The sequence below is a fragment of the Geotrypetes seraphini genome, chromosome 1, assembly GCF_902459505.1.
Source record: "Geotrypetes seraphini chromosome 1, aGeoSer1.1, whole genome shotgun sequence".
Lineage (NCBI taxonomy): Eukaryota > Metazoa > Chordata > Amphibia > Gymnophiona > Dermophiidae > Geotrypetes > Geotrypetes seraphini.
In genome coordinates, this window is record NC_047084.1 from 2,112,256 (window position 1) to 2,140,198 (window position 27,943).

At 41.4% G+C, this 27,943-nt stretch overlaps 1 protein-coding gene across 5 annotated transcripts in view; it reads right to left on the minus strand.

Moving 5' to 3' along the window:
• The window catches only part of LOC117369202, a 126,173-nt gene that overhangs the window by 55,691 nt on the left and 42,539 nt on the right, over nt 1–27,943 (minus strand). For 4 of the 5 annotated variants that reach the window (XM_033963613.1, XM_033963426.1, XM_033963794.1 and 1 more), the window contains one exon: nt 22,804–22,921. In XM_033963613.1, the coding sequence (XP_033819504.1) occupies nt 22,804–22,921 (118 nt within the window). The remainder of the gene's footprint in view (nt 1–22,803; nt 22,922–27,943) is intronic. The other variant, XM_033963517.1, reaches the window with a different exon arrangement.

Sequence of the window (27,943 nt, forward strand, 5' to 3'; positions counted from 1 at the left end):
CACAAGCCTCGAATAGTTATGATTTTATACTGAACTTATTTTATTAAAGTATAAAGAGAGACAATATTCTGTACAGTTGTCATTTTATAAACACAAATAATACAGAGCAAGGATCAACAAAACCCCTGTCTCTCCTCCCTTTCACAAATATCCCCTCCACTATTGTGAAAACTGAACAAACCAAATTACTACAGAATGCTACATAGAAAAATCAAACTAACAGAATACTTCAGTCACACATGGCAAGAATAGTGTTAGGGGAGTGCAACTAGGGCAACTGCCCCCTGGTCGAGAGAGTGAGCTTTAAGCCAGCTGGAAGCTAAAGAAGCACAGCCTGGGCTTTACAGTCTCCAGTTATGTCTAATACCAGCTCTAGCAGGATACATATTTCAATTTCTGAAATATTCTAACCCCCCCAAAAATTATAATTTTATGTTTTTATAACTTTGGTTATCTGGTAATTTTATTCTTCAAATCACATTGGTCTCAGGCTTTGGTTTTGGGTTCCTTCTGTCTTCATTATGGCATGGCTGGCTCCTGAAGGTAAAACAGGCACAAGAGGAGCTGGGGAGGAGATGCTGAATCTGACACATGGACAATTTTTTTAACACAGGAGCAAGACTTTTCACTGCTTCCACGGGGCAGAAAAAGGTCTTGTCCCCATTCCTGCAGGGCGGTGAAAGGTCTTGTCCCTATTCCCGCGGGGCAGTGAAAGGTCTTGTCCTCATTCCTGCGGTAAACCAGTTGCAAAAGTCTCCATTTCTACGGATTTACTGCGGTGACCACGATTTACCATTCTCTACTCAAAACTTTTTCCCTCCTCTTTTACATACATCCTCACTGAGCATGCTCACCAGTCTGAAAGCAGAAAGAAACATCTGTAGAGGATAAGAACATGAGAGGGGGACACTCCCCGACAAGTAAGTTATATTCTGCTCACAATTATAAATGCAAAATAGCAACAAGGAAACATAATCAAATCAGGATAACAAACTTCAGTAACCTGAATTTTTAAGAAATATTATAAATGATTTTCTCAGTTTGAACTGGATTTTTTGACCTATGAATACTATGAGCTTACCTATATAACAGTCATTGGATACAGTGGTAAGATTTATTTTGAACTGAGGTCATTTTTCTCCACTGATAAGTCATTAGAAGTATTCTAAGTTCTCTCCATTATATTGTACACAGATGGAATATATAAATTTTGTATATTTGATTTCAATTACCCCAATATTGACTGGATAGATGTAACATCAGGGCATATGAGGGAGGTAAAGTGTCTTAATAAAATCAAGACTGCTTTATGGAGCAGCTGGTTCAGATACAATTCTACACCTAATCTTTAGTGGATCGCATGATCTGGTGCAGGAGGCAATGCTGTTGGGGGCCACTTGAAAACAGTGGTCTTACCATGTTCAGATTTGATATAATCTCTGGGGTAAGTACACATAGGAAATCCAATACATTAGAATATAACTTTCAAAAAAGAGACTATGATAAAATGAGAAGAATGGTAAAAAAGAAACTTAGAAGGGCAGCTGCCTTGTCTTCTCAATTGTGCGATGTGCTCTTTCCTCTTTCCATATGTGATGTGAAATGCAGGACCAGATTAGATGCATTGCGGGACACATCCTCAATATCTCATAAGAATTGCCATACTGGGATAGGCCCCACAAGATCACCCTCCCACTTCAACTGAACTGGCTCAACACTTTCATTCCAAATTACATAACCTGGGACGTACTGTCCCGGGAAAGTACCATTTTGAGATGTTTTCTCCTGCTGAAAACTTTTCTCGGGCTGATTTAAATTGGTATGAATTTACTACTCCAAAATGGGACGATTTCAATAGATTATACAATAGATACACAAAATCTCATTGTCTCTTAGGGCTCCTTTAACTAAGGTGCGCTAGCGTTTTTAGCGCACGTAGGATTTTAGCATGCGCTTAACCTGCGCTATGCTTCTAGAACTAACACCAGGTCAATCCTGGCGTTAAGGTCTAGCGCGCGCTATTCCGTGTGTTAAGGCCCTAATGCACCTTTGTAAAAGGAGCCTTTAGACATTTGTCCTTCAACAATATGTAGAACTGCACCAATACACTTTAAGACAGATGTGCTAACCTGGATTAGTTCATTATTACATGGCTATTTTCCTATAAATTTAGGTCATATAATAATCACTCCAATAATTAAGGATCCAAAATATCCAATATCTACTGTTAGTAATTACAGGCCCATTGCAGGAATACCTTTTCCGATTAAATGTATGGAAGGATTAGTGAGTATCGAACTCAATGACTATCTTGATTGATTTCCACTTCATAGTACTGAAATAGAGTTGGCATCTCTTCTTGATTATCTTCACCAACAATTGAGTGTAGGCATGAATGCCTTGAATATGCAGTCTGATCTCAGCAGTGCATTTGATTTAGTAGATCATCAAATCCTGCTGAGATGTTTGGACGCAATTAGAATATCTGGCCATATCCTTAACTGGTTTAGGGGTTTCCTGGAAAGTCGTACTTACCAGGTTCATTCTGACTATTCTTTTTCTCCTAAATGGAAAAATCTATGTGGAGTACCCCAAGGTTCCCCATTATCTCCCACACTTTTCAACCTGTATCTAGCCCCCTTGGGAATTAAGCTTTTCTCCCTTGGAGTTAAGCTTTACAGTTATGCAGACAACATTACAATAGTAATTCCGATTGTAGCTTTCTCAAAGGATACTTTACAATTCATAATCACTATTTTACAAGCTGTAGAAACATGGATGAAAGATTTCAAACTGAAAATTAATCCGGACAAAACAAAATTTTTCCTGGCTTCTCCTTCAAATAAGATCAAGGAGGATTCCATAAATTAGAACATATAACATATTCCATTCTACCAGTTATTAAAATTTTGGGAATCCACTTTGATCAAAATCTATCATTTGATATTCACATTAACACTCTTGTTAGAAAATGTTATTTTCTGTTATGAAAGCTTCAAACAATTAGGCCATATTTTGACCTTCCTCCTTTAGGCTATTGGTACAATCACTTATTCTAAGCACTTTAGATTACTGTCACATCTTTTATTTGTCAATCTGTAAGAAAAACATCAAGAGGTTGCAAGTTATTCAAAATACCGCTGTTTGTTTGATATTCAGTTTGAATAAATTTGACCACGTGACAAAATATTACCAAAAATTGCACTGGCTGCCAATTGAGGCGAGAATATTAAGTTTGATTGTATATGTTTTAAGTCTTTACATGGTCTTTTACCTAGTAATTTTCCTGACCACTTTGAATTTGTGGATATTTAACATAGTAGATAATAACATAGTAACATAGTAGATGACGGCAGATAAAGACCCGAATGGTCCCTCCAGTCTGCCCAACCTGATTCAATTTAAATTTTTTAATTTTTTCTTCTTAGCTATTTCTGGGCAAGAATCTAAAGCTTTACCCAGTACTGTGCTTGGGTTCCAACTGCCGAAATCTCTGTTAAGACTTACTCCAGCCCATCTACGCCCTCCCAGCCATTGAAGCCCTCCCCAGCCCATCCTCCACCAAACGGCCATATACAAACACAGACCGTACAAGTCTGCCCAGTACTGGTCTTAGTTCAATATTTAATATTATTTTCTGATTCTAAATCCTCTGACTTTCCATCTATTAAGGGATGTGTTTACAAATGATTTTTTGGCTGAATTCTATCTTATCAGGCCAGTATATAGGATAAATATCTTGGTAATTTTATATTAAGTTTCAACACTTATCTGGAATTTTGAAAATTGTTAAACACATACTTGTTTGGTAAATTTTTTAACTAATAGATTGTAATTCACTGTGAATGTACAGTATCTTTACTCTGTAAACCACACACAACTAAGAAGTATCGGTAGCTGCGGTATACAAGCATATTGTTATGTTATGTCCATCAACTCCAGTATCCTGTTTCCAACCATGGACAATCCAGGTCTCAAGTACCTAGGCTAGATCCCAAGTAGCAAAACAGATTCTATGCTGCTTATCCTAGGAATAAGCAGTAGATTTTCCCAAGCCATCTCAATAATGGCCTATGGTCTTCTCTTTTAGGAAATTATCCAAACATTTTTTAAACCCCACTACGCTAACTGATTTCACCACATTCTCCAGCAACGAATTCCAGAGTTTAATTACACGTTGTGTGAAGAAATATTTTCTCTGGTTTGTTTTAAATCTACTACTTAGTAGCTTCATCACATATCCCCTAGTCCTAGTATTTTTGGAAAGAGTGAACAAGCGATTCATATCTACCCTTTCCACTCCACTCAGTATTTTTTAGACCTCAATCATATCACCCCTGAGCTGTCTCTTCTCCAAGTTGAAGAGCCCTAGCCGCTTTAGCATCTCCTCATAGGGAAGTCGGCCCATCCCCTTCTATCATTTTTGTCGCCCTTCTCCGTACCTTTTCTAATTCTACTATATCTTTTTTTGAAATACGGCAACCAGAACTGCACACAATATTCGAGGTGTGGCCATACCATAGAGTGATACAAGGGCATTATAACATTTTTGTCTTTGTTTTCCATTCCTTTTCTGATAATTCATAACATTCTATTTGCTTTCTTAGCCGCTCCTGCACATTCTTCAATGTATTCTCAACAATGACACCTAGATCCTTTTCCTGGGCAGTGACTCCTAATACAGAACCCAGCATCACATAGTTATAGTTTGGATTCTTCTTTCTCATATGCATCACATTGCACTTGCTCACATTAAACATCATCTGCCATTTTGATGCTGTCTTCCAGTCTCACAAGATCCTCTTGTAATTTTTCACAATCCTTTTGCAATTTAACAACTTTAAACAACTTTGTGTCATCAGCAAATGTAATTATCTCACTAGTTATTCCCATCTCTAAATCTTTGATAAATATGTTTAAAAAGCAATGGTCCAACACAGACCCCTGAGGAACCCCACTATTTACCTTTCTCCATTGAGAATATTGATCATTTAAACCCATTCTATGTTTTGTCTTTACTCAGTTCTCAATCCATAAAAGAACCTTTTTTATGAGCTCCACAGTATGTGTAGATGTCAAATTGTTACCTTCCAGGTGAAGGATTAATGCCCATGGGGGGAGGGAGTTGGTTATGTGACTATAAGCACTCCAGTAGTGCTAGCATTAGTTGGTTGCATTTCATTCCATGCTGTCCTAACCAGGCCAGTACCGCCTCTGACGCTAATAGGCCAAGGCTCACACCTAATGGACAGGATAGAGCCCTTCTATGTGCCGAGTGTATGAATGAATGATTGTATATCCAAACAGTGCAAGGACCTGTAAGAGTAAGCACAGATGGAGGAATAACCAAACTAGTAAATGATGCTGTTAAAGTGTTGCTAGCATAAGTCAGTGCTGACATATATTTTGTACATATTGGAATTCCATTGACTTAATGCCATAATCTGCTCCCCGGATAGGCCTAGCTGACTAGCAGTTGTGGAAGTACCTATCCTAAAGGAGTGTGTATTATAAGATTGACCACCTAGCCCAAGGCGTTCCAAGCAGAGCTTAAAAACCTTGGCAAACTGATAAGATGTTAGGGGGTGGTGATTTTTGAAGACCAGGAGTCATGGGGCATGGCTTTGGCAAATGGAGAGGTAATTAGTTAGGTTATGTACTAGGCATGTGACGCTACCCTGCAATTTGGCAAGTATAATGTGTCAGCCCTTGGCCTTTTGGCCTGTCAGACCTGGGTATGAGAATGCTCAATTTGTCATCTGTGATATGTACATGAGTCACCAAAATCCTAGTGGGGATTGTCTGCACTGAACTGGGGAGGGGTGGGAGACTTTTTCCCTAACCCGAAGTGCTCAAAAGAATCTAATGAGAAGGCACATTTAAACTGAGGGTTTCAAAGTGATCAGCGCAAATGCTTTTTCCAGGGAAGCCAGAATGGCTGTCAACCACTGGTGAGTAATGAGGTGCCGCTTATCCCGTCAATTTGTTGTCTGTGTGGCCCACTCCTTCATGAGCTGCTTCACTGCAAAATGGCCCATGGGGATGTCAGCACTGGATGCTTTCGGAAAGAAGCTAATACCTGCAAATTGTGATCGCATAGTTTCAGAGAGTCCTGGCCAGGAAGAGTCTTCAGCAGGTGTGGCTTAGGGATCAAGTTTCAAGTTTCAAGTTTGACCTTTATTTGATGAATCGCTTATAATAATATCTAAGCGATGTACAATGTTAAAAACCATCAGAATGTGGTAATACATTTAGTTTACAGTAGTCACTCATAAGACAGACAAAATTAGACGAACAGGAGGGGGTGGGAGGAAAGGGGAAAAGTTACAATGTTGTTCTTTGTTAGAAATTGACATCAAAGGGAAAACACATCGGGTAATAATGGGTTAGGATGAGATGGGAAGAATATTGGACCTTAAAAGGTGATATTTCATATGTCAAACGCGTCTTGAAATAGGTAAGTTTTTAAAATTTTCTTAAACGCAACAAGGTCAGTTTCGTTTTTAATGAAATTTGGAAGGGAGTTCCACAATGTAGGGGCTTTTACAGAAAATATATCATTTCGCCTAGTGCCTATGACTTTTAATGAAGGGACTGAGAGCAATTGTGATGAAGAGGATCTAAGAGAACGAGAAGTTTTGTGTGGGACAATCATTTTTACAATATATTGAGGTTCACTGAAGGTTAAAGTTTTGTAAACCAGAAATAAAATTTTAAACGTAATTCGATGGGCTATAGGAAGCCAGTGTGATCCTTGCCAGCCACAGCAAGATTGGGCCTCTGCCCACTCAGGCCAACCCATGGCTATGCCACAGTTACAATACGATATTCACAATAAAATTCCAAATACTCAAACAAACTCTAATAATACATACTAAAATGTACAGTGCTATTAGCCAGTTGACAACAGAGCTTTGTTTATTAATCTTAATTCTTTAGTCAACAGATTGAAATTACAAGAACAAACATTGTGGTGCAAAGCTGAATTTTAAAAAAGTATACAGTACTAGATACATTTTGTATTAAATACTATGAGCAAAAACATTTAGCAAAAATCAACAGCATTAAAAGTTATATTGTGCCTTTTGATTGTATTTGCTTATAGGAGTCACAATGAAACAATTCTGTTTCTATCAAACTGAACTTCATCATAGTTCCAATCACTGCAGCCATCTAGTGGATAATATCTAGAATTATCATACATAGTGCATATCAGTATTGGTATTTCTAAAGCCTTTTTTGTATACAGAGAAACATGAAAGGTTATGAATGAAGGTAAATATCATAAGATTAATTACGTACAATGCCATTTTTGTTGCAAAACTGTAATCCCTACCTTATCTCCCATACATCTTCCACAGTAAAGACCAAAGCAAAGAATTTGATTAGTCCCTCCACTATGGTCTTGTCTTCCCAGAATGCATTTTTTTTTTTTTTTAAATCCCTTGATCGTAGCTTGGTTTGATTGAATCCCTCCCAGGTTTCTAGCTTCAAATATATCTGAAAAAAGTTTTTATTATGAATTGTTGTCTCTATGGGATGATTCTTTTTCAAATTCTCTTTATATCTTCCTTATTAATCCTTTGCATTTTATGTGCCAGAACTTATACTTTTATCTATTTTCTTCCTTTGGATCTGTCTTTCATATTTTGAAAGGTGTTCATTTAGCTTTGATAGCTTCTTTTACCTCACCTTGTAACCTTGCTGGCTGTTTGATCTTCCACTTTTTTTAAATGCTCGGAATATATCTGTTCTAGGCTTCAAAGATGTAAGACAAATGTGATATCCAGGGACAGCAGGCAGTTATTCTCACATATGGATCACGTCATCAACGGAGCCCGGATGCGGAAGCCTCGCAAGCAGATTTGCTTGTAGAAATTAGAAATTTCGAGTCGATCGCACCGCGCATGTGCCTTTCCGCCCAGCGTACGGTATGTCTCCTCAGTTCAGATAGCTAGCAGAGAAGCCAACCAGGGGAGGTGGGTGGGTTGTGAGAATGGCTGCCTGCTGTCCCTGGATAACACCTGTTACGGTAAGTAACTGTGCTTTATCCCAGGACAAGCAGGCAGCCTATTCTCACATATGGGTGACCTCCAAGCTAACCAGAATGGGATGGTGGGAGTGTTGGCAATTTAGGAAAATAGATTTTGTAATACTGTCTGGCCAAACTGGCTATCCCGTCTGAAGAAAACATCCAGGCAATAGTGAGAAGTGAAAGTATGAACCAAGGACCAAGTAACAGCCTTACAAATTTCCTCAATAGGTGTAGATCTGAGGAAAGCTACTGAAGCTGCCATTGCTCTGATTTTATGGGCTGTGACTCTACTGTGTAGGGGTAATCCAGCCTGGGCATAGCAGAATGAGATACAAGCAGCCATCCAGTTGGAGATGGTACGCTTAGAGATCGGATATCCCAACTTATTTGGATCAAAGGAGACAAAAAGTTGAGGAGTAGATCTGTGTGGTTTGGTGCGTTCCAAATAGAAGGCCAAAGCACGTTTACAGTCCAGAGTATGAAGAGCTGATTCTCCAGGATGAGAATGAGACTTTGGAAAGAACACTGGAAGAACAATGGATTGATTGAGATGAAATTCCGATACCACCTTAGGGAGGAATTTAGGATGAGTACGGAGGACCACCTTGTCATGATGGAAGACAGTGAAAGGTGGATCAGCAACTAAAGCTTGCAGCTCACTGACTCTTTGAGCAGAAGTGAGGGCAATGAGAAACACCACTTTCCAAGTGAGATACTTCAGATGAGCCGTAGACATTGATTCAAATGGAGCCTTCATCAATTGAGCAAGAACAACATTGAGGTCCCAAACCATAGGAGGCGGTTTGAGAGGAGGGTTGACATTGAAAAGTCCTTTAATGAATCTGGAAACCACCAGATGAGCAGAGAGGGGTTTTCCTTCAATAGGCTGATGGAAAGCTACAATTGCACTGAGATGGACTCGGATCGATGTAGACTTGAGGCCAGAAGTGGATAAGTGAAAAAGGTAATCTAAAACAGAAGATAAGGAGGACTATTGAGGCTCCTTATCATGAGAAAAACACCACGTAGAAAATCTAGTCCAGTTTTGGTGATAGCATTGTCTAGTGGTAGGCTTCCTAAAAGCCTCTAAAATGTCTCTGACAGGTTGAGAAAACTGAAGAGGAGTCATGTTGAGAGGTACCAAGTTGTCAGGTGTAGAGATGTTGGAATGAAGCAGAGATCCCTGACTCTGTGTAAGCAGAGATGGAAAAACTAGTAGAAAGTGGCTCCTTGCTGCTGAGTAGAAGTAGAAGGTAGTACCAAGGTTGTCTCGGCCACCAAGGAGCAATCATAATCATGGTGGCATAGTCGTTCTTCAACTTGACCAGAGCCTTGAAAATGAGAGGGAATGGAGGAAATGCAAAGAGGAAGAGATTCGTCCATTCCAGAAGAAAAGCATCTGCCTCGAGGCAATGAGAAGAGTATATCCTGGAGCAGAACTGAGGCAGTTTGTGGTTGTGGGGAGATGCAAAGAGGTCTATCTGAGGCATTCCCCACTGTGAAAAAATGTGATGAAGAGGCGAGGAATGGAGAGTCCATTCGTGAGGTTGCAGAAGATGACTCAAGTTGTCCGCCAAGCAATTTTTCACCCCTTGGATGTAGATAGCTTTGAGGAAGGTGTTGTCGCAGATTGCCCAGTCCCAAACCTTCAGAGCTTCTTGGCAAAGGGAGGCAGATCCCGTCCCTCTCTGTTTGTTGACATAATACATGGCGACTTGGTTGTCCATCCAAATGAGGACTACTTGGCCATAAAGATGCTGAAAAGCATTGAGATCCTTGAAAATCACTCTGAGTTCCAACAGATTGATGTGACAATGACGATCCGTATTGGTCCAGTGGCCTTGAGTACGGAGACCATCTAGATAAGCGCCCCAAGTATAGGTCGAAGAATCTGTCGTGAGGACCTTCTGATGTGGGGGCGTTTGAAAAAGCAAGCCTCTGAAGAGATTGGAAGAGAGCATCCACCAACGGAGAGACTGCTTCAAAGAAGGAGTGACTGTTATGTGTTGAGAAAGTGGGTCGCAAACCTGCGTCCATTGAGAAGCCAGGGTCCACTGAGGAATTCTGAGGTGAAGTCTGGAAAAAGGAGTCAGGTGTACTGTGGAGGCCATGTGACCTAGGAGTATCATCATGTGTCTCGCTGAGATGGAAGAGCGGGAAGACACTATATGACAGAGTTGAAGGATAGCTTCCAGACATTGTTGTGGAAGGAATGCTCTGAGTTGGATAGTATCCAGAACAACTCTGATGAATTGTAGATTCTGTGAGGGTTGAAGTTGGGATTTGGGAAAGTTGATTTCGAATCCCAAACTTTGTAGGAACCACGTAGTCCGTTGGGTCACTACAATAACCCCCTGAGATGTGGAATCTTTGATGAGCCAGTCATCTAGGTAGGGAAAAACCTGAAGACCATGGTTCCTTAGAGCTGCTGCTACCACTACCAGGCACTTGGTGAACACTCTGGGGGAGGAAGCGAGGCCAAAGGGTAGCACTCTGTATTGATAATGCAGATTCCCACCCGAAATCTGAGATATTGACAGGAGGCCGGATGAATGGGAATATGAGTGTAGGCCTCCTTGAGATCTAGAAAGCATAACCAGTCATTCTGCTCTAGAAGGGGATAAAGGGATGCCAGGGACAACATTCAAAATTTTTTTTCACTAAAAATTTGTTGAGAGCCCTGAGATCCAGAATGGGCCGCAGATCGCCCGTCTTCTTCGGAACAAGGAAGTAACGGGAGTAATTACCCCTGTTCTGCTGTTCCAAAGGAACTGGTTCGATGGCATGGAGACGAAGCAGAGCTTGAGCTTCCTGAAGAAGAAGGGTAGTCTGGGATGGACTGGAAGGATACTCTCTTGGAGGAAGCTCTGGTGGAATCTGAGTGAAATGAAGAGAGTATCCTTCCCTGATGATGGCCAGCACCCAAAGGTCAGATGTAATTGTCATCCATTGGTGTTAAAAATGATGGAGATGACCTCCAATAGGGGGAAGAGAAGTCAGAGATAGAACAGTGGAGGTTATGCTCTGTTTTAAACAGTCAAAAAGACTAGGTAGCCTTAGGTGCAGCAGAAGGTTGAGATTTTTGTTGCTTCTGAGGCTGCTGTTTCTTAGGAGGAGGGCGAGTGTAAGGAGCCGTACTCTGGTAAATGGGAGGAGGGCGTGTAGGCTTGGTAGGAGCTGGCTTGGGCTTAGGTCTGACAATAGAAGCAAAGGATTTTTCATGTTCAGACAATTTCTTGGTGGCTGCCTCAATAGATTCATCAAAGAGGTCATTGCCTGCACAAGGAATATTAGCCAAGCGGTCCTGAAGATTAGGATCCATGTCAATGGTACGAAGCCAGGCAAGGCGACGCATTGCTATAGAACAAGCAGCCGCCCGGGCAGATAACTCAAAGGAATCATAAGAAGACTGAAGTAGATGTAATCTGAGTTGTGATAGAGAAGCAATAACTTCCTGAAATTCAAAGTGCTTTTGAGTGTCTAAATAAGTAATAAATTTAGGCAAAAGAGCAATAAGGAACTCAAAATATGTGACAAAATGTAAATTATAATTAAGGACTTTAGAGGACATCAAGGAATTTTGATGCGACGTCCAAATTTGTCCATAGTTTTCCCTTCTCTTCCAGGAGGAATGGTAGCATAAACTTTGGAAGGATGGGATCTTTTCAAGGAAGACTCCACAAGTAGGGATTGGTGAGATAACTGTTAATTCTCAAATCCTTTACAATTGAGAGTTTTATATCTGGAGTCTAATTTGCCTGGAACAGCTGGAATTGCATAAGGAGTCTCCAGGCATCTGGTAAAAGTTTGAGACAAAAGCTTGTAAATAGGAAGCTTAAGTGACTCTGCTGGAGGTTGAGGAAGATGCATGACTTCGAGATATTCTTTAGAGTATTTGGAACCGGCATCCAATGAAAGGTCCAAGTCCACAGCCATCTGATGAAGAAAAGAGGAGAAAGATAGCTGATCCGGTAATGCCTTGCCTCGAGAAGGACTTGAGGTCGTCGAGGCAGCCTGGGTCGAAGATGAAACTTCAGCTGGAAAAAAGGCATCAAAATAGGGAGACTTGGACGAGGCAAGCGAAACCGCTGAGTCTTCGAGGTGTGGAATTGGAGACCTCGAACGAGGAGTCTGTGGTCTAGTAGAAGTAGGTGTAGATCGAGGCTTAGTTGAAGGACGCTCCTTAGAAGAACTATGCCTGGAAGGATGACTCAATGAAGGTCTTGATCGTCGGTGAGAACGGTGCTTGGAAGCAGATCTCGAAGATCGAGGAGACTTCGTCCCGGAGAGGGATGCAGCCGATGCCACCAAAGAATGGATAGGACTGGAGGCTGTGAATCGAAGCTCCAGAGGCTTGATGGAGGAACCTCGATGCACTCCCAAAGACTCTACTCCTTGTATAGAGTGTGAGGATTCCTGCCGAGGCACTTGCAAAGAATCTGCTCCTTGCTTCACCTGCTTAGATGCCAGACCAGACACTCGCAGAGACTCTGCTCTCTGCATAGAGTGTGAAGACTCAGACTGAGGAATAGGAAGAGGCTCGACCTCGCAGGAGTCTGCAGAATGCCCAGGCTGGATTAGAGTAGCTAGCTTCGGTCCCATTTTGGTGAGGAACTGAACAAATTGCTGCTCTAACATGGTCTGGAAAGAAGCCGGCAAGGATGGATCCGCGTCTGAAACCGGACCACCTGCCTTGGCTGGAGGTTCCACCGAGGCAGTGGAAATGTGCTTTGACTTAGAAGTCTTAGGCACCTTAAGCACCACCGGTGGAACTGTCTGCTAAGCTATCTGACCTGAGGAAATAGAAGGAGACACAGCAGACGTCGAGGAAGGAGCCGCTGCAAATGAAGAAGGTCTGATGAGGCTCGAGGCCAAAGCAGTGGAGGTAGGAGGGCCCTCGGTCGAAGGCGAGACCGAGGTTGGCTTCGGAGTTGAAGAAGTGGTCGAATCCATCTGAAAAAGCTTCTCACTGAAAGTAGACGACGTTTAAGGGCTCGAGGTTGAAGAGTAGCACAGCGTTCGCACGACTTTGGATGATGTTTTGGCCCAAGGCACTTGAGGCACCTGGTGTGTGGGTCCGTAAAAGAAATCGCATGTTGACACTGGCTTCACTTCTTAAAGCCTGTCGCTGGCCGGGACATAGAAGGAAAAACGGCCACTGCAAGGTCGAAGCCCCTGGGCTGCAGCCGAACGGCCTGCTCCGGCAGCAAAATGGAAGAAATAAATTTATTTTTTTTTAACTAGAAATAAAAGAAATAAAGTAAGTACAGCAATTCGTGAAGAAAAATAACACAAACCGCGGTGAGAGAAGGCACGAAGAGAAAAAGTTAAATGCAGAGAGTCAAAGACTGACTTCTCGGCTCCGCGGAAAACTGAGAACTGAGAAGATGTGCCCTACGCTGGGCGGGAAGGCACTCGCACATGCGTGGCGCGGTCGACTCGAAACTTCTAGTTTCTACAAGCAAGTCTGCTTGCGAGGCTTCCGCATCCAGGCTCCGTCGATGACGTTACCCATATGTGAGAATAGTCTGCCTGCTTGTTCTGGGATAATACATGACAACTTGGTTGTCCTTATGGATGAGAATCTAATCTAATCTTCTATGTCTGCGTCACACATACCTAAGCAGGCTCAAAGCTACTTACAAAGAGAAGTGAGAGGAAGTGGAGAGAGGCAGGGAGAGAAAGGGAGGAGACATGGGGGGAACATTTGGGCAGGGGAAGATCTGAGATGTTCAAGTGTCAAAGAGGTAGGTTTTCTGTTTTTTTCCGGAATGTGGTGTAGTTGGGTTCCGTTCTGGTCGTTTCAGGTAAGCATGGAGTGAAAAATTTGCTTGTATTGGAGATTCTTTGTTGAAGGAAGGTTTAGTAGTATCCTGTTAAGGGTTCTGTGGGAGGTAGACCATGCCTTTGAGAAGAGCTGGATGAGTGGAGCTACTGAGTTTCCGTATTGAAGTAGATGGTCTTGGAATGTCATGAGTGTGTTGCTTATCGCACGCAATTCGAGGAGACTGATATGGAGATTTCTCTTTTGTGAAGTCAACTGACCTTGAGCATGAAGACCATCAAAATGAGCTCACCAACCCAGCAAAAATGCATCTGTGATCAGCAGTTTATAGTGGTGCTGAAGGGGCTAAAATGGAAGACCTCAGGTGAGATTGGAAGGAACCATCCACCACTGTAGCCCCATACATTAATAATCACCACCTTTCCCCCTCCCCCCAGATTTCTCTTTCCTTCCCAGCTGCATATACCTTCCCAGCATACACACATAGCTCTCTCCCTTATGGCCGCACATAATCCCCTTATCCATATTTCACCTTCTTCTCCTCATCTCCCACATGGCACTCTGCATGTGTGCACACCCACAGCAACACCCCTGTTCCCTAGCTCAATGCTCAACACAAAAGGAAAAAAGGAGTGCCATGGTGCACTGGATCATGTCTTCCTCTGATGCTCTGATATGAAGAAAGAATTCAAGCCACACAGCACACTCTAGAGACATGCAGTTCAAATTCAGCATTGAGCTGCAGAGAATACAGTTTGATGCACAGCTATTCTTTTCCTTGTTTTATGCCAAGGAGGAGGAGAATAGGCATACCATGGAGTGGTATGTTTGTGCACACTGGGATGCTTCAGAAGGGAAGGTAGAAGAAGAGAGCGAGACCTGGATGCACTGAATACACCAAGCGTCTAACGATCGTCGCTAAACCAGTTTGAACTGGTTTAGGGATAACCTAATTTGTTGACCAAGGTACCTAATGGCTCACCATGTGCTTTTCCTTGTGTTTGTTCATTCTCCGACTCTGCCACTGCAAATGACCTCATTAGTATTAAAACGAGGTCATTTATTAAAATGAACCCTCCAATCGATGCCCTAACATCACTAAGGCATGCACTAAATTTAGTGACGGCTGCTAAGTACCTGAAATTACCAACAGGTCTACACCTGTCAGCAACTAGATGCACCAGGAAGGGGTCTAAGGCCTTGATTGGCACAAGTGCCTATGGCCCCTCCCCTGGAGGTGGAGCCTTAGGTGACTGAGCCATTCAGGGCCTTAGGCCTCTCCCAGTATGCACCAGGAAAGGGAAAGCCCACCATTTTAGAGAGGTGGTTCTGTCATCAGGAGATTCTGGGCATCTCTCCTGCTCTCTTCTTCCATATAAGGTACAGGGATGAGTTGGTTGCTGTGGGAGGGGTTGAGTGGCAGAGGCAGGAAGTAGTGGGCATCCTTTCTGTCGAGGATCTTCATGGAGGGAAGGAGCATCTGAAGGTCACAATCTTCAAGGGGGAAGGGTGTCCGGGTGGCCACAATCATGTGTCAAAGTCGGTTTTTCGACGACTGGTGGGGTAGGATTACAGTAGATCTTCACAAAACTTATTTACATGCAAAGTCATTGCAAAAATCGATCGCCGGTTTAAAATCGGACAATGAATTGTCCCACAGCGATCCACTCAGCTTGAGCGACCATTTTTAGTGCATTTGAGCCTGCAAAAGGGAAAACTGAGTTAGAAGGGGAGTGTATATGATGGGATGGGTGTGCTCTGGGAAGTGGGGATGGAAAGTAGCATTGCAAGATGTCACAGCCTCCTGGATCCTGTGCAGAAAATCTCTGAGGAAGAGAAAGGGATAGTAGAACTTAGTAGTTAATATGGATGGACAGACTAGATAGGCAATACAGGCATTGTTTGAGTGTGCTCTCAGTTTTTATGCTTCTTGGAGGAGAATTCTGCACAAATTCTGCAGTGCTCAGTAATGGAGAGTCCCCCCAGGAGTAAAATATGCAATGAAAAAAGAGCAAGATAAAGTAAATGTTGATTTCATATGCAGTCTTTTGAGGTTAAAATGTTTGCATTTATTACAATTGATTGATCGTTTTGGAAAATTTTCCGGTTACAAGATAAATTGGAGTAAATTAGAGGTTCTTCCATTGAATGTTCATTGTGTAAAGGGAATACTAGACCCATTTCTGTTCCTTTGGAAAGAAGAGGGTATAAAATATCTAGGTATAATGATTCAAAGGACACTAGAAGATACAATGTTGGTAAATGAAAGATCCTTATTTTTGAAGGTCAAAGCAATGTGTGAGCAATGGCATCCATTACATCTTTCATGGTGGGGGGGGGGGGTGGAGTCTAGACTATCAAAATGATGATTTCGCCTGTAGTTTGTTACCAAATGAGTATCTTATCAATTTATTTTCAGTTATCTTTTTACAAAAAATTAAACAGAATTCTTTCAGATTTTCTTTGGCTTGGTGAAACTCCCAAAATAGCTTTAGCATCTCTGCAAAACTCTCAGGGCTCCTTTTACGACGCCGTGGTATCGGTTTAACACGTGTAATAGTACGCGCTAAACTGCCAGCCACCCTAGCCGCTACCGCCTCCTCTTGAGCAGTCGGTAGTTTTTCGGCTAGCGTGTGATTAAAAATTGCGCAGGTTGAAGCCGCTACCGTGGCTTCGTAAAAGGAGCCCTCAGTGGAGCATCAAGATAAAACAGTATATTTCTGTGTCTCGTTGGCCACGAATTTGGACTTGGAGATTGAAATGTACAGCGTCAGCATCTATGAGGCAAACATGGTTATTTTTGTTGCATAGGATTTTTTGGACCCCGGTTCAATTAAATTAAATAGATAGTTCTAAGTCTAATAGATGCTGGCATTGTCATATTGATATAGGGACTTTGGATCATCTGCTATATTTTTGTCCGTTTATATTTATATTTTGGAAGTCAATTTGGGGACAAATAAATTTAGTTTTGGATTCAAACGTTCCACTATCACATGAGGCTATAATTTGTGGAACGATATTACATGTGAAACCCACTTTAGATAAATATAAGAGTCGTCTATTTATGATTATGACGGGTATAGCCATTCAATTGATAACGAGTAACTGGAAGAACCATGACAGAATAAGTTATACTTTTTGGTGGGTGAACGTGTGCACCACTTACAGATATGAAATAATTAATGCAGAGTGTAGGGGATTTAATGGTGTATTTAATAAAGTTTGGAGCCCATTGACTAAATTTGTAAAATTATAATAATGTATATTTATCTTATCTTTGCTTTTGTTCATTCACCTTTACACATCCATGGGGGGTGGGGGGTTGGAGGGAGGGGAATAAATATTGATGGTGACATTTGGGTAACTTTATTCTTCATTTATACTATATATTATTTTATTGTTATATGTAGGAAAACTGAAAATCTTGAATGATATAATAATAATAATAACTTTATTCTTCTATACTGCCACAATCTTGCGACTTCTAGGTGGTTTACAATCAAGAGAGCTGGACATTCAGCGAATTACAATATGCAGAGAGTCAGAGGAAATACAGAGTGCAGAGACTTTAAGAAAGCAAAATTATAGAAATACAATTTGCTGTGCAAGAGTATAAGATATAAAGTTTGGTAAGTAATGTCTATTTGGAATAGGCTGCACATTTGAAAAAAATACAGCAAAAAATTACGATAAGATAAAGATAACAAGTTATAGATATCTCAGTACCGTGAAATTCTATGCGGGCTTAAGAGGGTATAGAGGAAAAGGGCAGGAGGTCGGGAGGACTGTTATTGAGGAGAGAGAGAGGCGAGCGGGTCAGTTATTTAGGTATTTCAGGAACAGGTATGATATATATGTTACCTGTACAGATATTAGTGTAATGTTTGTTCATTTGTATGATACTGTTTGTTCATTTGTATGATACTGTTTAAGATTAAAAATCAATAAAGATTAAAAAAAAAAAAATTATAGATATCATCAGGCTTTTATTTTGCGTCAGGGTATGTATTGGATCCTTCCTGAACTCATGGAGAATCTACCTGATTGACTTATTCTTGAAAGTCATCTTATGGCCCCACTCCATCTTAAGCATGTATTGAGTATCAAGCTTCCAAAAATTTATAAAAATAATATGATTTTTCATTCAACTTGGAAAACATTAAATTTTTTAGATCTTTTAATGCCAGTCCCTATAAAGAAAACAAAATGTCAATCCCTATGGCTTAATCCCAAAATAATGATAGGGAAGCCAAAATTCTTATGGAAACAATGATTACAGGCAGGTATTCAAACATTAGATGATGTAATTACGGATGAGAAAATAGTTTCTTTACTTCAACTACAGCAATCGTTTGATATTTCAAAAACTCAAGGATATAAATGGTTGCAATTAAAGCAACACTGTACACTCACACTAAAGATGGCACTATTTAAATCTATTTCATTTATGGTTGGGAATCATGTTACACAACTCTCCAATGTTTTACCAACCTCCAAAATATCCAGCATTCTCCTCCGTAGAATTACAAATTGTTAAACATACTCTCATATATTTCAAATGTAACAAAATGTGGCCTCAGGTACACCTCCTACACCCTTAGTAGTGTTCAATATCGGTGGGAATACCGGTGTTTTCATTCCTCATTGGCTCACATTCTTTTTTTGCATTTATTTAAGTAAATTTTTTTTTAAACTTTTTTTAACCATCGTGCTCTTTTTAGAAGTTTTCCTAGGAGGCAAGATGGCGTCTGGAGCAGGACGCTGAGAGGAGCACTTCTCTCTTCTGGGGAAAAATTTCCTTTATTTCAACTTTAACGTTTATATTTCAATGCCTAAAAGAAGAGGGAAAACGAGGGGTATCCCTCTACCTACCTCGGGCTTCTCGACGCCGAGGCAAACTGTGATAACAGCTTTCACAGTTCCTCCTTCCATGTCGGGCGCTTCCGCTGCTGTGGAGAGGGAACTCCACAGCTTGGACAGCGAGATGTCTCTCTCGCTGAGCCCACGAGGACCGCATACCCCTCCCATCCCAGGAGAATCTTCGTCGCAGAGGAATTGGCAAGAGGGCTCCCCCGGAGTGTGGGGGGAGGCTCATTCACTCTCCGAAGTGAACCCGGAAGTGAAACACACAGCAGACACGCTGACTCCGATGTCGGAGAGTCAGCGTCCTGGGGGAGAGGAGCCATTGGTAACCAGCGTCGGGGAGGCTGTAGGAGTTCAGAATTCCATCGCAGGAGCAGGAGCCGTACCAAAGCCGGCCGGTATCCCCCTCCTCGGACCGTTGGTGAAACCACAGGCTGTTACCCTGGATTCTATCTGGACTGCGATAGAGAATTTGCACCTGGTATGTTCTAATTTTCTTACTACAACTCAGAATTCTACTTCCAGGATAAGCTCCCTAGAGACTATTACCCAGCAACACCAAGTGGACTTAAAAAAATTAGATAAAGAAACAACAGAGACTAAGAATTTAATTTCTAAACAAACAACAGATAAAATGATGATTTTGAGGAAGATTGAAAACCTGGAGAACCAGCAAAAGAATTTAAATTTGAGGATTCTTAATTTTCCGGTTGCCAAGTTCATGTCTCCTCAAGAACTGTTTAAGAACTTTATGTTGAATGTTTTAAATGTACCTGAAGTAAGTCTTCCTCCGATACAAAGAATTTATTACTTAAAACAAGTGCAGAAAGAAAAAGCCTTAGTGGATGAAAATGCTCAATTAGATGTTTCCGCTATTCTGCAATCTTCTGATATTGAAACTCAGGGAAGAGCAACTTTATTGGTCTCGTTGGTATTTCTTCAAGACAAAGAGATGTTGCTTAAATTATATTTTAATTTAAAGCAGATTACATATTTGGGAGAAAGGGTATATATATTTCCTGATGTTTCGAGGTGGACACAATCTAGGAGGAAAGAATTTCTGCTATATAGACCAAAGGTGGTTGCTTTGGGGGCAAGTTTTCAGTTGCGATTTCCTTGCAAATGTTTTATTTCCTATCAAGGAAGTAAATATATTTTCTTCGAACCTGCCCAATTAGGTTTTTTCCTTGAAGGTAAAGGTATCTCTACACAGTCCGAATGATAAAGGTTAATAATGCGGTTGATTTATTTTGGATAGGATAAGATCAGGCTGCTCTATTTCTTTATTTCTATTTTTCTTTTGTATATTTCCCCTTTCCCGAGGGGTTTTTATTTCATCTTGTCTCTTCTCTCCAGGTTGTGGACTGTATTATATGATTTATTTTGAATGTTTAAATTTCGATTCTTGGTTTGTATTATGACTAAGAGACAATATTTCTGTATTTCTTTAAACATCTTTGTATATAGGATGTATTAAAATGATAAATAAAAAAAAAAAAAAAAAAAAAAAAAGAAGTTTCCTTGAGATTATTCTATTTAAAAGTGTTCAAATAAGTTATATACTTAGCTTATCATACTACTGGGTTACATGATCCGACATGTTTCGCAACAATTTGCTTTATCAAGGATCCCCCAGAGCCATTGTGTCCACCATCTTACTTTTAAATAGAATAATCTCAAGGAAACTTTTAAAAAGAGCACGGTGGATAAAAAAAGTTTAAAAAAAGTTTACTTAAATAAATGCAAAAAAAGAATGTGTGCCAATGAGGAATGAAAACACCGGTATTCCCACCGATATTGAACACTACTAAGGGTGGCGGAGGTGTACCTGAGGCCACATTTTGTTACATTTGAAATATATGAGAGTATGTTTAACAATTTGTAATTCTACAGAGGGGAATGCTGAATATTTTGGAGCTTGGGTAAAACATTGGAGAGTTGTGCAATTAAAGCAAGCCATTCAAAAAGGGTTTCCTGAATGGCGTACTTTAGTAAGTCAGCATAATCTGCCATCCCTATGTTTCCAAGTGGATTTTCAAGGTCATCAGGTCTCTAAATGGTACAAATTAATATATGAGTATCTGTCCAAAAAAACAAAAACAAGCTTAAGAGATATCTGTGGCATGGAAATACAACAAAATATTTCTGCTATTCGATGGCTCCGGATTTGGACTCGGAGGATGTGTTGTTCAGCTTCAGCATCTATGAGACAAACTTTGTTTTTTCTATTATATAGAATATTCTGGACTCCAGTAAGACTGTAAAAACTGGATAACACAAAATCTAATAGATGCTGGCACTGTCATCTTGGAGTGGAGATGCTGGATCATCTTTTATATCATTGTCCATTGATACTTAATTTCTGGAAATCAATTTGGGGCAAAATTAATTTTGTTTTAGGTGTCTCTATTCCGTTGTCGTGATTCTATTTGGAAAAAGGAAAAAACCTCCCAAACCCCAAGAACTGGAACCAGACAAGGGGGAGAGACAAGAGCAGGATCGGCAGAGCTACACAACATGATCTATAAATAATTATTATGTATACACGGGGGAGCCCTCAGTCACACAGCCACCCACTGGAAACTCCCAGCGGTACAGGCTGTCAATTGGCTTACATCCAGAAGAGTGTTAACTGTGAAAATCCCCAGGCTCTCCTCCGTGTTTTTTGTGATAAAGTGCACCCAACAGTGCTAAGTGTGAAAAAAGATATAAATAAATAAAAAAAACACACTCTACCATTCACAACAATTGTCTCTATCCCTTGTCCAAGGGGCCAAAGTATCAAACGTCCATCTCCAGCAAAGCAACAAATACCAACAGGAAGTACTTAGCTTCTCCATGGAAACAAACAGCCAGCAGAGATCTTGGTTCGTCCAATGGGACTCTGTTTCGGGGTGCACACCCCCTTCTTCAGGAACGGCTGGACTGCGCTGCGACCCTCCAAATATCCGGCGCAGCTTGAATTGACAGAGCGGGAAATGGCCATTATGTTCTTACTCTAAAATGGCCATTTCCCGCTCTGTCAATTCAAGCTGCGTCGGATATTTGGAGGGTCGCAGCGCAGTCCAGCTGTTCCTGAAGAAGGGGGTGTGCACCCCCGAAACGGAGTCCCGTCGGACGAACCAAGATCTCTGCTGGCTGTTTGTTTCCACAGAGAAGCTAAGTACTTCCTGTTGGTATTTGTTGCTTTGCTGGACATGGACGTTTGATACTTTGGCCCCCCTGGACAAGGGATAGAGACAATTGTTGTGAATGGTAGAGTGTGTTTTTTTGATTTATTTATATCTTTTTTCACACTTAGCACTGTTGGGTGCACTTTATCACAAAAAACACGGAGGAGAGCCTGGGGATGTTTCACAGTTAACACTCTTCTGGGTGTAAGCCAAGTGACAGCCTGTACCGCTGGGAGTTTCCAGTGGGTGGCTGTGTGACTGAGGGCTCTCCAGTGTATACATAATAATTATTTATAGATCATGTTGTGTAGCTCTGCCGATCCTGCGTTTGTCTCTCCCCCTTGTCTGGTTCCAGTTCTTGGGTTTGGGAGGTTTTTTCTTTTTTCATTGATCTTTTCACCTCCCATTATTTTCAGGTTTTTGTGATTTTTCTATAGTGATTCTATTTGGGACATCGTTGAAACCTAAAAGTCCAATTGACAAAAATAAAGATAGACTTCTTCTTATAATGACTGGGGTGAACTAATCACTAGAAATTGGGATCGTCTAAATTTTACTTTTTGGTGGGAAACACTCTGCTTATATTACCGTTATGAAAGAATGTTAGCAGAGCAGTCAGGGAAAATCAAGAATGTTGAAGAAATTTGGAGTCCATTAGATTCATTTGTTAAACACCTTAAAGATTTGTAATTTACCTACCAGATTCATTCTTATTTTTATTGGTTTCCACACAGATCCAGGAAGGGAGAAAGGGGAGTGGGTAATTTGATTCAGTAATTAGCAAGTATGTAAGTGCTGTTTATTGGATTTTTGAATGTATAACTGTTGCACTCTTTATATGCTTAATAAAATCAATAAAGATTGTTTTTTTTTAAATGTTAACAGGGCCTTTTAGGTAATACGTTCACTTAAAAACAACTATTAATTTTTCATTAATATCTTACTTGATAGTTTCTTTGCAACCTTATTCTCAGAGCCTGGCATGTTTCAATGATTTGTACGAGGTCTGTTCGGGATATTGGTACTTCAGCTGAATGCTCACTGAGGCCAAGCAACAATCTGCTTAAAAATGTAATACAATATGTTACAAAAATATGGAATGCCGTGTTTTAAACTGCCTTGCCCTGTTCTCTAACTGATACATTTCTCACTATGTTTATTAGCAGTTGATATATAGCCTTTCAATTGTATAAAACAATTCAATAAAACAGATAAAAGAACTACAATATCATTAAATATTAGAACCTGTGGGTAGTGAATCTTCACTTGCGAGTAATGCAGAAAGTATTGTCTACATTTTCAACTCTGCCTCCCTGCATCATTGGGCACTGCCATCTCTCATCAGTTTGTACCAAAGCAGAGATAACCCCTGAAAGAGGAGAATTAACCAAAAAGGCACTGGGAACTCCCCGATCACATACTTTTAATTTGCTCTGCAAGAAAACATAACTCATTAACAAATGCAACATAGCATCAACAAAGTGAAGTGCAACTAGCACCAACACTTGTTCAACTCTGATCTTCTCAAGAGAAATCCTGTATACACACACTTGCATCCCTGAAGCCATAACTTTGTATTGCTTGAGTGCCATTAGACAAGCCTCTGCAGAAACATAACAGTCTGAGGCTAAAAGCAGGCTACACTTCAGACTGATAGGGCAGGACTCATGTGTTTCTCAGGGCGGGACTCATGTGTTTCTCTATTGGAAAGAAGATTATAGAGTAAGAACATGAGTCCTGAACCTGTACCAAAGCAGTCCCATGAGCCTAAGGTGTGATGGAAGTGCCTCCTGCAAGCACTGAAGACCCAAAAGAGAAGTCATTTTGTGCTGCCATATCCATTCTGTAGAACTTAGAAAAGATATGTAGAGTAGACCATGTAGCTGCCTTACAAATCTTATCAAATGGAAACGTCTTGGCCTCCGCCCATGATGAAGCCACACTTCTGGTGGAATGCACTTCCAAGGAACTGGGCGGACGTTTATAACATCCAATGTAAGCAGAGGAAATATCTGGAAATCGAGGCCTTAGAGGTCGGTCTTCCTCTCTGGCACCATTAGAACAAAGAGATGATATGAAATTCAGAAATCATTTGTTACTTCCAGGTAACAAAGAATTATCCTTCTGACATCCCGCCATGTTAGTACTTTGTCCTGCTTCTTTACGCCTGTGGCCTGAAATGTCAGTGGTTGGACTTTCTGATTCACAACGAATGACAATACCACCTTTGGCAGAAAAGAGGGAACTGAACGCAGGGACACTCATGCCTCAGTGATTCTGAGGAATAGTTCCCTACATGAAATGGCCTTGAATTCTGAAATTCTTCTAGCAGAAATGATGGCTACCAGTAAAACAGTCTTCATAGTGAGGTCTGTTAGTGTGGCCTCCTATAAGGGCTCGTACCTCTCTCCCTTCCCTCTAGTCCTCTTCCCATGGGTCCAACACCTCTATCCCCTCTCTTCAGCACCCAGGTGTAGGTCTGGCACCTCTCCCTTCCCTCTAGCTCAACTCCACCCACCATATGGCACAGCACCTGTTTCCCCTTTCCTTCAGCTCCAGTTGGCCCAGCAGCCCAAGCAACTTCCTCCTCCCTTCGTGGCTGCAGCATCAGCCAAGTCCAGTAGTCCCAGAGAGGGTCCAGCAGAGAGTTGCTTTTTTTGCCACTGGCGATCGGGAGAGTGTGGTCTGTTGGACCCAGGAGGGGGGTTCCTGGGTTAACAGACCCCACCCTCCTTCTCTCCCGATCGTCAGTGGCAAAAAAAAAAACAAAACACCCTGCGATTCTCCTCAGTTGGCCCCTTTGTGCCTTCCAGAGTGGGCCTACTAGCCTGTTAGAAGCTTCCTGCATACAGGGCTGCGCCGACCAGAACCTTCTTGCTGCAGAGTCCCTCCTTCCAATGTAACTTCTGGCCAGAAGGCTCTTTATCAGCCGAGTTATGTGTTTGGTATTCCCTTTCCATAGTTTATTGTGATCCACACAGTCAAAAGCTTTGTTGTAGTCGATGAAGCAAAAGTATTGGGCTTTTGGTATTTTTTGCTCTATTCCAATATTCATCTGACATTGCCAATAATGTGGAGAAAACCCAAAAAAACTCTGTGGAGTGGCGATATTCCTAAATGGACTTTATTTGAAAGTGTCAAAGTTCCAAAGGTACAATGAAATCATCCACATAAAATAATTGCCAATAATGTCTCTTGTTCCTTGAACTTTCTGAAACCAGCCTGAACTTCAGGTAGTTCTTACTCAACGTATGATTGTAGCCTTTGTTGTATTATTTTCAGCAATATTTTTGCTGGTGTGTGGAATTAATGCAATCTTTCTGTAGTTGTTACAGTATTTAGCATCACCTTTCTTTGGTATAGCGTTTGTCACCAGTGGGCTCAGGGCAATGGGTCCTGGACCGCTGGGACAAGGAAATACTCTTGTGTGCCGCGGAGGACAACACAAGGAAAAAGAAAGTCAGGGTTTCGTGGAAGAAACACAACAAACTAGGAAGGTGAAAATCAAAACCCAGACTGGATTCAGAACAAAATAAAACAGTTGCTTCACTCTTTTGTTCTTGACCCAGTCCTCCAATAAATCAAACATAAACTTTGTCAGGATTTAGCAGCAAATAATAAAGTCCCAAAACATAAGGTTTCACTCAAACCAAAAATAGTCCAAACATAAGTCTTTTCTTTCCTCAGGAAGACTTGTGCTTGTATCAGTGCACCTGCACTGATTCCTTCAGCAGCAGTAGTGCTGGGCAAGGTGGCGTGCTCCACTGCTGCTTAACCCCAGGGCTCCCCCTACTGGTAACAGAAGGTACATCAGGCAACATGTTAAACTGGGGTTTAACCTGAGCAGGTTGGGAACTGTCTGCTTTTGATACAGGTCTAACCCTAGGGCCAGACCTAGCAGGCACAGTCTGCATATCACAGTATGAACAATGATCTTCTCCAAACGGTTGGCCATTTTTCCATCCAAATCTGTTAACACAATCAAGTGAGGGCCATGAAAGCACCTTCTGAGCCTTTGATTAATTCAACTGGAATATTGTTGATACCAAATGACTTGTTTTCTTCAGCGTCAGTTTCAACTCAAGTTCAATTTCCCCAATGTTATCCTCATTGCCTTTTTTGTATAAACTTTTCGTATATTTTTTCCATCTCTTTTTAATGCTTTCTGGCTCATTCAATATAATTCCATTTGAAGAGGTCCATGTGTACTGGAGACATTTGTGGTGCTGGAAATTCATATTCTTGATTGACAATTGGCTCATTTTGCAAAACCGTACTCTTGTATCACCAGCTTCTTTCTTTCTCCTATGCCATGCTTTCCAACCACTGCATCTTCAGGTGTACTTCCAACATTTGCACTGAAGTCCCCCATAATCCATTTGGTTTAGACCTACTAAACAGCAGGCCTAAACTAAACATAATTTAACCAGACAGCGACTAAATGTCAATACATAGATAATTATAAAGCCCACCCCAAACTCAACCCAATATTACATGGATATCATTGGGCTGTTTAGGTGGTACATAGGCAAAACCCAGGCATAAAATCGCACGCAGGATGTCAGCATGCTGGATTGAAACACTACTTTAAAGCACTCCGAGGGGAGGTAGCGGGGGAACCACACTTTACTTTAAACCGTAGTTCTAATTGGAGGATTCCCCCCCACATACACCCTCGGAGCGCTTTAAAATAATATTTCAATCCAGCGCGCTGACGCCCTGCGCGCAATTGTCTGCCTGGCATTGTCCGCGCGCGATTATCTCGTGTGGTTTTGACTCGTCACCATTTAGACAGCTTTTATAGCCATATATCATCCATATATTTGAAAATATAGGAATAGCAAAGTTCTACATTGTCACAGGGAAGTCCCTATGAACTCTGAGCTGTACTCAGAATTGCCAAATGCAAGCTGCACACCTCCTATTGCAAAACTTAAACATTTGCAAAAAGGTAAACCAGATGTTAACACTCCCTATTTATATCTTTATAGAGAGGCACCACAGGCAGGAAAAGTTAAGTCCCCAAGTATGAGACAGAAAGGAGAGGTGCAACCAGGTTATTTAGCTCACAAAGGGAGCCCAAATCCTAGGCAGAAAACTCTGAAATGTCAGATTAACACACCTTCTAGCACTGCTCCAATCAGAGGCAGGCAGGCACCTGGAGCTGAGCATAAATATCCAAGCACCACAAGCCAAAGGGGAGGAGTAGGAGGAGGGATCACAACTAGGCCATCAGTTCCCAGCAGAAGTTACCAAGGGAAGCAGCCTCAACTTAATTTCCGCTGGATTCAGAGCAAGAAAGAGGACCAGGATTTGCCACTGCCCAGGTACCAAATTGAACCTGAAATTACTTGCTCAGACACAGCAAATGAAAGTAATTCTGAACTGAATTAAATAGAAACTCAGATTCTGAGGTTATCGAATGTTCTAGCAATGGAGTAGAATATGACTCCATGGAAATGTAAGGGGCTGAAGACTTGCAGTAATCCACTTAGAGACTGGCTGCCATACTGGAGGGCAGATGCTGAGAGCTCACTTCAAGATACATCTGGGTGAGAGGCCAAAGACCTTCTGTCTACTCAAGCTCTGTAACACGAAAAGCTGGCTATTTGACCTCGAAAGATCCTACCACTTAGGCTGTCCTGCAGAAAGGACAGGACTTTGGATATGGGAGCCCCTAAGGGATCTAACTGTTTCACCTTACACCAGTGCTAAAAAAATTTCCATGCTTTTGCATAGGTCGCTACATTAACTGGCTTCTTTGATTGTGAAAGCATTGTGATAATCATATCCGAATATCCTGTTCATGCTAAGGCTATGCGCTCAATAGCCATGTCGTAATCCCAAAGTTATGTAGACCCAAAGTTATGCAGACCCAAAGTGGGTACACGGATGGTGCAGAGATATGAACTTCGGATTCCTGAACCATGGAGATGCACTACTAGGACTACAGGGACCAGGCGGGCTCCACCTGACTAGATGGGGTAAGAACGTCTTTGGACACCAACTAGCACGCCTGCTTCGCAGGGCTTTAAACTAGGTAAGTTGGGGGAGGGTACCGCTCACGCACTAGCGAGGTAAGCA